This window comes from Panicum virgatum, chromosome 2N, assembly GCF_016808335.1.
Source record: "Panicum virgatum strain AP13 chromosome 2N, P.virgatum_v5, whole genome shotgun sequence".
In the NCBI taxonomy this organism is placed as follows: Eukaryota; Viridiplantae; Streptophyta; class Magnoliopsida; order Poales; family Poaceae; genus Panicum; species Panicum virgatum.
This window is the reverse complement of record NC_053146.1, coordinates 68,428,380-68,441,040: the sequence shown is the minus strand read 5'-3', so window position 1 is coordinate 68,441,040 and position 12,661 is coordinate 68,428,380. Positions and strand designations below refer to the sequence as shown.

Here is a 12,661-nt window from a genome sequence, read left to right as displayed (position 1 = left end):
GACCTGCATGCCTATCACTAATAAGGCACACATCTGGACGTGCAGCAACAACATGAACCTTCACTCGTTTAAGGAACCAATACCAACTGTCTAAGTTCTCATTCTCAACAAATGCAAATGCAAGCGAAACTATTTGGTTGTTGCAATCTACCCCGATTGCGGTGAGTATCTGACCTTTATACCTTCCAGTCAGAAATGTGCCATCAATACAGATCACCGGAAGACAACACTGAAATGCTCTAACACAGGCACCTAGGCAAAACAAAGCTCGTTGCAGAATGCTTTGCCCCCTAGTCACGGCTGGTAAGAGGTATGTGTCAAAAAAACTTACATGATTTCTAGCAGCAATCTAGGATAACATACGAGGTAGGTTATCATATGATGCCTCGTATGTGCCGAACCGCATCTCAAACACCTTTTGTTTAGCCCGCCATGCCTTCAAATAACTAATGGTGTACTGGTAAGTCTGCTCAATGTGTCGAACAATCATTTTTTGCTCATAATTTAGGTTGTCCATAATCAACCCATATATTTGCTTTGCAACAAAGTCGCATGATATATTGCGATGCGAGGGCTGAACTTCTGACAGCAAACAAGTGTGCTCTTTCACAATGGAACATTTCCAGTTCGACTTCTATTTTCCCTTGAATGCATGTACTCGCCATGGACATCCATCATTCACACACTTCACCTCATATTCTTTACTACAAGACTTCACGACTCTAAATTCTTGCTTCAATGATATTGCCCATACTCTCACAGCATCTTTTACGGCTTCAATGTTTGGATATGTTGCACCTTGCACCACCTCATTCTCTCTGTACTCCCACTCCCGATTTCGTACGTCTTCTACGACATGATTGCCAAAACCATGATCCTTCCACTCTTTTGGCAATGAGTACTGCTCGTCATCAGATGAGCCCTCATATTCTTCCATCTCCATTGCGGCTTGGTCTTCTGCCTCCATCTCGTCCACGATGCTATGTATCCTCTCTCCCTCATCAGCAAGCCCTCTTATGACTCATATTGCTCAACATAGTTGGTCTCTCTTCGAATACTCGGAGTTGCTTGATCTGCACTATGTTGGATTTCATTTTGTGTCTTCTCCCGAGTTTGAACAAGAATAGCCAGAGGCCACCCACGCTCTAGAGCTGCTTGCATGTACTTCTGCCGGTTATCAGTGCTGTGTATCATCATCAATTCCCATAAATCACTTTCTACTTCCCAATTAACAAGAGAATGGACGGTCATCACATGTGTCTCCGGATCAACACGGAACCCGCGCTGCAGCCACTTATATATGGAACCAAAACTCCTCTCCAGAGGTTTATCTATGGCGCTAGATGTGCACTTAAAGACAGAAAGGTCTACTCCATTTGGCCCATACAAAATATTGTAGTCACCAAAAAATACTTGAAACTGCATCTTGCTCGACATATCTATATATCATAGAATACTTATCGAGTTATACTCTTTACTTCACTATCTTATTCAATAATCCATAAAAACTAAGTATGGATTTCAACTACAATATTTAAGTATTCATAACTACGTGATGACACTCAAATTCTATACTGCATATGCGAAATTCTATTCTAAATCGTAATTAATTTATAAACACGTATCTAATAGTACTGCAATTGTAATAATAAACGCGTAGTCTTAATTTCCTAAACTAATAATAAACGCGTATCCTTAAACTCCTACTTAAATTGGTTCTACTATAGCACTAATTAAATTTAATTACTCTACAATATCAATGGAAAAATACATAAGTTAAATATAATTACCTGCAGATCACAAGTGCGCAATCCGGCAGGGCTTCGCCGCTTCCCTTGTCCTCACTCATCTCTTTTTTTTCTGGATTTTTGGTGGAATTTTTGGGCTCAAATGAGGAGGGAATGGGGGTGGAGGGCTTATATAGAGGGGGGACCCTGTCGCCCGTTGGGGGGGCGACCGCCCCCCACCCCCCGCCGCCGAGCCCCCGCGCCGCGCTGACCGAGGACTGGTTTGTAATTTTTTTAAAAAAAAGGCATGTCGCCCCCTGCCTGGGCGACAGGGGGCCTGTGGCCCTCCCCATGGGTGACAGGGACCATTTTTGAAATTTCTTGGAACGGCCATATATTTTTGAAATTTTAATTTTTTTAAAATATAAAAATGAAAAAAAAGGCATGGATCGGCTGCCATCTGATTTAGCTGATGAAAAAGTGTGGCTGGAGGAAGCAGGAGTCCTCACTCCTTCTACCTCCATTTTTTTTGATGGGATCTACCTCCAATTTTTGGATCCGCCACTTCCTGTCACCGGCCTCTCGCTCGGTTGTTGAAGCAACACCTTCATCCACAACTAGGAGTGGCCACTCCCATCATGCCACCTTCCAATCCTCCATTTGTCTGAATTGAAAGAAACCCCAAAACTTTGATTCACACGAGCGTAATAATTCAATAAAACACGTATGACGTGAGGCTAGTTTCAGTGGTAGTTTTATAGACACAGTTATCTAGAATAGAAACTGGGTAACTGTGTCAGATGAGTTTCATGGTGATAAAATTCTCCTCACATCTTATGAAACTCTATCATTTTTTCTCTTTATTATATCAGCAAAATTGATAATATTTAATGCTATGAAACTCTTTATGAAACTTTCATTCAAACTGGCATGAGGGAACCAGCACTGTTAGTTATTCCCAAGCAAAATATCTGCAGGCCTGGGAAATGATGCAGAGGCGAATACACCCGGCCGCGTCATTTTTTGCCCGGCCAGTACTAGAGTGATACAGTACGTATATTTTCTTCTGGAACCATCTCTTTTTTCTTTTGAAAAAAGGGAACCAACTCGATCTGGACACGTACGTACAAGTGTACACCGTCCAGGAACTCGAATCCTTCTTCAAGCTAGATGAGCTATGATGATGATTAGTATAGCTATGAAAACTACACGTAGTGTAATGAATAATGATGGCGTCGTGATTAGCAGGTCAGCTGATCGTGCGGGGCCTACTAGAAGATCCGACCGATCCTTGGGGGCAGGCCAGCGGGCAGCAGGGCAGGCCAGGCCAAGGGCGGCAGGCACATGATCTAGCCAACAGCCCAGCACTGCTGGTGGTGAGGTGGCGACCTGCTCTAGTCAAAGGGGACGGACGCTGGGCCGTTTAGTTACCAAAAATTTTCACACCCCCTTTAAACACATATATGAAGTACTAAATATAATTAAATAATAAAACTACTTACACAGTTTGGATGTATACGACGAGACGAATCTTTTAAGTCTAATTAATATATGATTAGCCATAAATGCTACAGTAACCCATATGTGCTAATGATGCGGTCAAAGGTCTCAAAAGATTCGTCTCGTGGTTTCCAAATGAGTTCTGAAATTAATTTTTAAATTAGTGTCCGAAAAACCCTCCCAATATCTAGTCAAACTATTGACCTGACATCCAAAAATTTTTTTTGTTTGGAACTAAACGGCCCTGTGGATATATGAGCCTGCCTCGCTGGTCATGGCACGCCACGAAAGCGACCTGCTCTCAAACCCTTCCCCATCAGATAGATGCATGCCCGCACTACAAATTTGCATTGATTACATAATCTAGCTAGATTGTACTAGTAGTACAGGAAAAATTAAAAGGATCTTCATTTGAATAAGCCTCTAGCATTTAGTACATTTCTCAAAAGAGACTTGATTAATGCCCATTTTGTGCAAACAAGTAGAATCAACAATAGACGCTTGTGTATTTGGTCTCATTATTTCTAGTAATATATAGCCACCACCATCATGTTCATACCAAGAATAATACACAGTTTCTAGTACATGTATTAAAGCGTTCTGCCAAACCTAATCAAACAAGCATATACATACAAGTATACCTGTACACGTTAGTTTGACCTTTTTGCATGTCCCCTAAATCATACACCCTATCATGGCTAAAAAAAGGGAAAACAAATGGTGGGATGGACATTTCTGTCCAGCGCCAACTGAAAACTAATTTTGGAGCATGTTCCTGTTCATGTGCCCGTCTTTCTTTTATGCTGCAGGTTGCTAGCATATCTGATTATTAGCATGAGCTGCATTTTGTAAAAAAAAAAAGAACACAACCAATCATATCATGCTAAAAGCAAACCATTAAGCGCAGCTAAGGGCAGTCCCAGCAGTAGACACCACGCGCGAAGTCCAAGGCAACCACGTCAGAAAAAATGATCACCAGAAACCATCTCCTACAATGGTACGAAGTCCAAGACAATAAATATTTCGCTATAATAAATTTTTCTGAGCCGAGCGGGCGGGTCGCGGCAGCGCAGGTGAGCCGGATGGACTTGACTCGTTTCTTCCCAACGGCGATTTGCTCGTGTCTATGTGTCTCGTTGCTAGCGTCGACTTCGTTTCGCCAGGAAGAAACGGTTTCTAGTTCTGTGCTCTCTCTCTTCGTAAATTTTGTACGCCACCTCACCCATTTGGCCCTTTTCAATACAGATAGAAACGACGCATTTATTGGCGTTGGGACTGCCCTAATGGGAATTACGGTCAGATTTACAGGTTCTTCTGATTGCAGTCCACAATGCAGAATTCCCTCCCTTTCCAGTGTTTTAAGAGTTTGAGCCTCTGTTTCTGTTAGGAAAAAAAACCAAAGATATCTCTGTTCTTCTCTTGAGTCATCTCCATTGATTGACAAGGCAACCACCTCAACTCAACTGGGGGTGCTCACCAGTCACCATGAACCAAATTCCTCCACAAACGAACATTTCAACCGCACTAATAAAACACCCAAATTTGCCAGCCAATAGCTTTGGACCTTCGCTACCATCCCAAGTCGCGCTTTTGTTTATTACGCCTCTACATTCTTGACTTCCCCTATTCTCTCTCTCTCTCTCTCTCCGGCGGCCGGAAATCTCCTCAAATTCCGCTGATCTTATCCTGCCTGACCAGTAGGCGAGGGGGGAAGGACGGCTCTTGAGTTCAATTTCTTGGAGGATCAGCTAGCATTTGTAAGATAGTGCTCAGAAACGGGGAGATGAGCTGCTTGCCGTGCTCCGGATCTTCGGGGAAGGATGCCAAGAGCTTGGAAGCGCTCTCGCCGTCCCCACGACCTGCGGCGAAGTCGGCACCAGGTGAAAACCCGCTTCCCAAGCTGTGCGCTTGTCTGATTCGGCGGAAACTGCAAAAGTTTTCGTCTTTCGTGATCCTGCTTCTTGCTTTGTTGTACCTGCTACAGATGTTCGCTGCTTGCAGTCATTAATTGATTTGGGTAAAGGTTGGGTTCTCGTTGTGGGGAACAAAAGCTGGAATTTTAGCATCACCTATCACGTTACACGCTACTGATGGAGTAGTTGCTTCTCGCTGCTTGATTTATGAGTTTAGCAGTGAGGATCACTGCAATAGTTTTGATTCATTATGGATAGATTTTGCTGGCGGATAGATGTGTTGGTTAATTGATCATTGTAAGTAACTCGTTAGGGGTGAAGGGGACACAAAACTACTCCTTGGTATAAAACTATATTTTGACTTTTCAATGGAGTGGAAGGGAACAGAATTTCTGAGGTGCTAGAGAAAAAGTTGTGATGTGAAGCGTGCAATTACAATAATTTCCTTAACACAGACTTTCTGTCTTAAGCAGCCAAACAATGATTGTTTCATATGTAGTATCGCCGTGTTGTCGGACTGATTTCTGGTTGTGTCAATTTGCTTTCTTTGAGTTTGCTTGAAGTGGAGTTAACTCTTTGTGTGGTTGTTGGAAGGAGGGGGAGTTCAATACACGTATGGCAGTTTAGCTCTTAGTCGCTGAACCTGCAAGTCTGATCCTTGATTTGAAGGCAAGCTATTCTTCATTTGTTTGTTCTGTGGCTGCTTCATTTTCTTATCCACCTGCAGGCTTGAGACCATTGATAAAATTGATGGTTCACTTGGGTTAATTTTTTCTCAGTTGCATACTTGCATTGAAATGCAGAAGTAATGGAAGTTCTAGTTAAATTCCTCATGAATAGTTCCTTGTCAAGTGACGAATGGAATTTATGTTGATACGAGAGCCCTACTTCTATGGAATACTCCGATCCTGAAGGATATGCCCCAATCGGCTGATATTTACTTGTCTAGTTGAAGTATTTAGCAATTGTAAAGCTAGGTAGGATACTTGGAAAATTTTAGTAGTGTTACTACCACGCTGAATCTGTTATCTGTGGGTGCAACAGTGCAGTAGTACCATGCCTTCTCCACCTTCACAATACCGTGCTAAGACCGTTTTGAATGTGTGGGTTCAACAGTGAGTAACCATTAACAGAATGAATGTTCCGGTAGATCTGGAGATCTCTTAAGTAGCATCCTGATCCATTTCTTTATCCCTGTTTTTCTGTATGTCTGAGCTGTGTGATTTATCTGTATTGATGAAAGCATAAGCATTATTAATGAGGATTTATATGCTAACTTATATCTTTTTGATGGATCAGTTCGATCAAATTCACGTGCTTCAGGCTCCAGGAAGGAAAATTCTGTACCTGTTCGCAGAGGAGGAAACACTTCACATGGCCCAGCACAGATTTTCACTTTCCGGGAGTTGGCCATTGCTACCAAGAATTTCAGGAAAGATTGCCTGTTGGGAGAAGGTGGCTTTGGTCGTGTGTATAAAGGACGCATGGAAAATGGACAGGTTTGCTACCCTTTGCTAATTATGTTCTTGTTTTTTGTACCATGCAATTTGGATAAGTCTCATTAAGTAGAAAAGGGAGAACACCCCTCTGATTGTTCTAATTGGTTGTGTAGCTGACACCTTCATTTTTCATTTTCAATTTCACCCATGTCACATGGCAGGTCATTGCTGTGAAGCAACTTGATAGAAATGGCTTTCAAGGAAATCGTGAATTTCTTGTGGAGGTTCTCATGCTAAGTCTCTTACACCACCCTAATCTGGTCAGATTAATTGGCTATTGCGCAGATGGTGATCAGCGCCTCCTAGTTTATGAATACATGGTGTTGGGATCACTAGAAAATCACCTGTATGGTAAGAATTGCACTATATTATGGAGGTTGTTAAGTAGATACTTTCCCTAAGGGGTCAAAAATTACATATTTTCCTTGGATTTAGTTTAAACGTTTTCTAATTGGTGTCTGACCTGCTACATTCCAGAGAGAAAGATCCTAGCTGGCTCTCTCTGGACTGAGGTCCTTTGTACAGTTTTTTTTCCTTTTCTTTTACACACACACACACACACTGACACGCACCCCCTACCAGAAAGATCCTAGATATTCTCCAGCATTATTTTTTGTACTGCTGACACAATGAATAACAATTTCTAGATATTTTCATCTGTATTTCTTCTTTTGTAACTCATGATTCATGAAATCACTTTCTTGATAGATTGTCCGCCAGACAAGGAACCTCTTGACTGGAATACAAGGATGAAAATTGCTGCCGGTGCAGCGAAAGGTCTGGAGTATCTTCATGATAAGGCAAATCCACCTGTCATATACAGAGATTTCAAATCATCAAATATTCTTCTGGGTGAAGACTACTACCCTAAGCTGTCTGATTTTGGGCTTGCAAAACTTGGTCCAGTTGGTGACAAAACTCACGTATCAACACGAGTTATGGGAACATATGGATATTGTGCTCCTGAATATGCCATGACAGGACAGTTGACAGTAAAATCTGACGTTTACAGCTTTGGTGTTGTGTTCCTTGAACTTATTACAGGCCGCAAAGCAATTGACCACACCCAGCCTTCAGGGGAGCAAAATCTTGTTGTATGGGTAGGTTCTACTGCACTACGTTATTCCATTCATTTGGTTGAGGGAGTCAAATGCCCTGTTATCTCTTTGTGTGTGCCAACTGGCAAGTGTCTGATCTCCAATAAATTTGCAGGCACGTCCACTTTTCAGAGACCGAAGAAAGTTCTGCCAACTTGCTGATCCATTGCTGCAAGGCCGCTATCCCAAAAGGGGTTTGTACCAGGCATTAGCTGTTGCAGCAATGTGTTTGCAGGAGCAAGCAGCATCTAGGCCGCTCATTGGAGATGTTGTCACTGCACTATCTTATCTAGCTTCGTATCCTTACGATCCAAATGCACCCTCCACAAAGGATTCTAGGACCTGCCCATCTACCCCAAGGGCAAAAACTCACCGACGAACAACCAGTGTTCCTGATGCTCAACATGCTGCTGAGACACTTATGTTGAACTTCCCAGACTTGAGGAAGGACACTATCAGAGGAGGGGAATTCGAGCAGGATCGTACTGAAGGTTCTGGCAGCAGTAGTAGCTCCGGAAGGAACGATGGCCTGGATGTCCCACAACTTCTGGCCGCTGTTAAGGTCGATGCCCGTGAGAAATAGAATGCAGAGCCGGGCAAATTCTGCAGGCAGCTTTGATAGTACATGCGATTGATGGATTATACCATTCTTTCCTTGGTATCAATTTTGCCAGGAATCTTCAATGCTTGGCACAAGTCTTTTTTGACCGGACATTGTTGAGAGTTGAACACTATTACTGCCACATCCTCCATGTTTGGTTTTTAGTTGCTCCATGGACCACTTCTACAGTTCTTTCAGGTTTTACCTGAAGACTCAGGGTGATGACAAAATGAAGCATTCCGTCACTGAGATTTAGACTTCAGAGCACGCATTCTGATGAGAATCGGCTACATTCCAGACTGTCAACCACCCCACTGTGATGGACGCTGCACTATGCATCATTGAAGAGTGGGGTTGAGTTTCCTTGTTTTACTTCTGTAGAAATCACGCTTCGTGTGACAATGTGCTGCGGAGTTGCTGCCTGGATTGTGTGTCTGTACATGTAAATGGGTTGTATTTGTAAGTAGAGCTGTTCATAGAGGATTTTTTTTTTCTTTTGTCGGTGATGATGTGATGGAGTGATTTGCAGACGACTTATCATACATAGTTCTGTACAGAAAAGGATGTTTGATTTTTGGCTTGCTACGAAACATTGACACATCATATATAGTATTATACTTATGAGGAAGAACACTTCCTTGTGCCTGAATGCTGCTTCTCGCTGGTTTTAACTGGAGCTGAACTGGAAGGGCATAAGGAAGAAGGGAGAAAAATACCGAAGAATTCTTCCAAATGGCGAGGATGAACGAGGCCGTCATGGTCAGCGCCGCCGCCGGCTGCGGGCTGCCACATTCTGCGCGGCTGGATTGCCTATAGCTCCGCCTCCGCGAGGATGTCATCGAGCCGCGGAGACAGCCATTCCAGCGCCACTGCCGGGCACCCACGTAGGCACGGACTCGCCCACCGATCGCACAGGTGCCGAAACGCGTCCCTGCGAGGACTGCGGCTGCGCCGGTGCCGGCGCCGGCGATGGCGCCCGCATCGGAGGTCGGAAGGACGGGGAACTCCGGGAACCAGGAACGGTTTACGGGCACCGTCCGATCGGTCTATACCCCAGAATTGGATCGCGATCCATTTTTGGGCCTCCTTGACCGTTCGATCCATTCCAACGGCCCAGATGAGGTGGGTCCTGCTACTGTTTTTTTTTTAGCAAAGGTCCTGCTGGTGGAGTGGTGGGTTAGTTTACTCGCATCGCGGGCGCGGCCCGTGGAGACTGGAGTACATTTGGCCGCCGGCGCCGCCGCCAGCACGTTGGGAAACTATACGAGGGTGTGTTTAGATCATTTTATTAAAAAAATTTAAAAGAAAATTATGTATATTTAAAGTATTAAATAAAATTTATTATAAAACTTTTTGCACGGATGAGTTTTAAATCGCGAGACGAATCTAATTGATCCATGATTAATTCATAATTAACGGATGGTTACTGTAGCATTATTTTTACAAATCATGGATTAAATAGGCTCATTAAATTCATCTCGCGATTTACAACACATCCATGCAAAAAGTTTTGTAAATAGATTTTATTTAATACTATATGCATGTGTCTAAACATTCGATGTGATGTTTTTTGGTATAAAATTTTGGGATCTAAACGTGCTGATGAGTCAACGGCGGCGAGTCCATTGCTGCTTTCACGAATTCGAGGGACACTTCGGTCGCTTTTAGTTGGTGAAAATTTTTTTGGATTTGGATACTGTAACACTTTCATTGTTATTTGACAATTAATATTCAATTATGGACTAATTAGGATTAATAGATTCGTCTCGTCATTTACAGTTCAACTGTGTAATTAGTTATTTTTTCAACTGTATTTAATGCTTCATGTATGTGTTTGAAGATTCGATGTGACGGATACTATAGAAATTTTTTTTGGGAACTAAACAGGGCCTTCTTTCCACCGTGCAGGAGCTCCAGGAGCGGATCAAGCTGGACATCGAGCTTTGAATCAGAGCGGGAGCTACACATTTAGGGTGTGTTTGGTTGGGCTTTTGGCTGTGGTTTTTGTCTCCAAAAGCCAACAATCCAACCAAAGGGGTTGGCTGCCATCCAAAACCACAGCCAAAAACAGCTTTTGTGTATTACAATTTAAAAAGCACCTGGACCCCCTACTTTCACTAGCTTTTGGGTAAAAAATTACTTATCTGCCACTGATTATACACGTACCGATTCGCGTTCTATTTTTTCTGTCGCTCTCCTCCGGTCCTCCCCATCGCGTTCTCTCTTCTCGCCTCCCCTCCGATGTGCCCGGGCGAGCCGCGGCCGGCGCGAGCTCTGCCCCGAGGCCGAGCTCCGCCGTGGAGGGCTTGTGCTCGGGCCAGCGGACGGCGGCGGCGGGTGGGGCTGCGGCTGGTGGCAACGCGCATGGTGGGTGGGGCTGCGGCTGCCGGCGGTGCGCGGGGCTGCGGGCGGCGAGCGAGGCGGCGGGCGGTGTCGCGGTTGGCGGGGCCGTGGTGGCGAGCGCGGCACCGCGCGATGCGGCGGACCGCCGCGGCAGGTGGGGCCGCGGCCGGCGGCGGCGAGCGAGGCGGCAGGCGGAGCCGCGGCCGGCGGCGGCGAGCGAGGCGGAGGGCGGTGCCGCAGATGGTGGGGCCGCGGCGGCGAGCGCGGCGCCGCATGGTGCCGCGGACGGCAACGGCGGTGGCGCCGCGGCCGTCGAAGGCGGCGGCCGGCGGATGGCGGCGGTTGCTCTTGGAGGAAGGATGAATAAGATGACGAGTGGACCCCACTCGTCAGTGAGAGATGGAAAGGGCTGAGTTGTGTGTCCTGTGAATGACATGTGGGGTCTGTTTGTAGATTTTCTAAAAGCCACAGCTATTCCACCAAACAGTCTTCTGCTTTTTTTACAGCCAGTTCTACACATCTATTTTTTCTACAGCCACAGCCCATAGTAGCTTTTTGAGAACCCACAGTTTTAGATTGCTTAAGAAGGGAGTTGTCAGTATCCAGGTCGGTTCTTTTTGGGCTTCTTTTTTTTGCGAAGGGATATGTATTCATTTAAGTGAAAGTACATCCCCAAGTACAACAGAGACTCGAAAAGAATAAAAAATTACAACAAGGTGCACGAAGGACTTGAATGTAAAAGACCTTTCTTCCAAGCTTTCCTCCGTTCTTCCCGACGACGCGCCGTAGCTGCCACTCACCGCCCGCCGCCATGCCCAGCAGACCCCGACGAGGAAGACCAACAAAGATAACGCCGCAAGAGACAACGACCCACCATGAAGCCGTATGTAAACCACTGAAAGGACCTCGGCATCTTCGTCGCCAATGAGTCGCCAGGAGCATCCGCCACCGCCGGAGCGAACCCCGACCGCCGGAATCCACATCCCACCTTGGGGGATAACTGGAAGCTCACATCCCTTCGCAGAGACGAAGCAGAAAGACCCCACAAAGCCATCTCCGGCGAGCACACCGACGCCAAAAATTATTTGGGGGAAAGGTAAGCCTAACCTCTCATCCTGCACTCTGAGAGAGACATCATCGACGACGTCTCCATCAGAGAACACGAGGAGGAGCAAAAGCCTCCAACGGCCCTCACCGGAAATGGTGTCGCCGTCGTTGCCGGAGAAGCGCTGGAAGAAGAAACCGAAGACGGTGACCCGACCGCCGCCGCCGGTAGTCCATGAGTCGTCGTGGGGGAAGCACGCGTTGCCGACGCAGCCGCCAGCACCACCGCAAGCATCACCACCGCCGGCGACCCAGAGCAGCAAAAGAAAGCGGCGCACATCGGGACGCCACTCCACCTTAACCCTAGAACCTAGCCAAGCTAAATACAGGGAAACTAAACAGCTCACCGCCCGATTGAGCCTCCCCTCCCTCTCCGGCACCGGCGAGGGCGTCGGAGAAGAGGGAGAAGTAGCGGATCGAAGCTGGGAGCAAGGAGATCGGCTTCTTGTACCATTTTAGTGACACCCGGTTGGTGCACTACAAACCCGAGTTTTGCTCTGCGTTGTTGTAAACTTTATTTTTTATCTTTCGTCTTAATACAACGATGTGCAGCTCTCCTGCGTATTGGAGAAAAAAACGAATTCGAGGGAGACTTCTCACTGGACAAGGGTGCGATACGAGACAATCTGATACTCCAGATAACAGTGCGCAAAGTCGACATCGCAGGGTCTTGTCAGTGCTCAACTTCCAGATTAAGCGGTGCTATGATCTTGTCAGTGCTCAACTTCCAGATTAAGCAGTGCTACGATCTGCACCAAGTTCCTGCAACTTTGTTTTTTTTTTAAAAAAAGTTCCTGCTTCGGTTTGACAAATGGCACTAGCCGATGGGAGTGCCACAAACCAGGAACGTTAATACGTCGAGATTCTGCTGGCATTC

The 12,661-nt window shown here is 45.6% G+C and overlaps 1 protein-coding gene across 1 annotated transcript; it reads left to right on the top strand.

Annotated features, from left to right (window-relative positions):
• Positions 1-4,642: 4,642 nt before the first annotated feature.
• On the top strand, positions 4,643-8,958 carry LOC120662124 (probable serine/threonine-protein kinase PBL7). Its single transcript, XM_039941227.1, has 5 exons — positions 4,643-5,107; positions 6,440-6,639; positions 6,801-6,990; positions 7,348-7,739; positions 7,852-8,958. The coding sequence occupies exons 1-5, from the start codon at positions 5,011-5,013 to the stop codon at positions 8,317-8,319; spliced, it is 1,347 nt and encodes a 448-aa protein (XP_039797161.1). The 5' UTR covers positions 4,643-5,010; the 3' UTR covers positions 8,320-8,958.
• Positions 8,959-12,661: the final 3,703 nt, after the last annotated feature.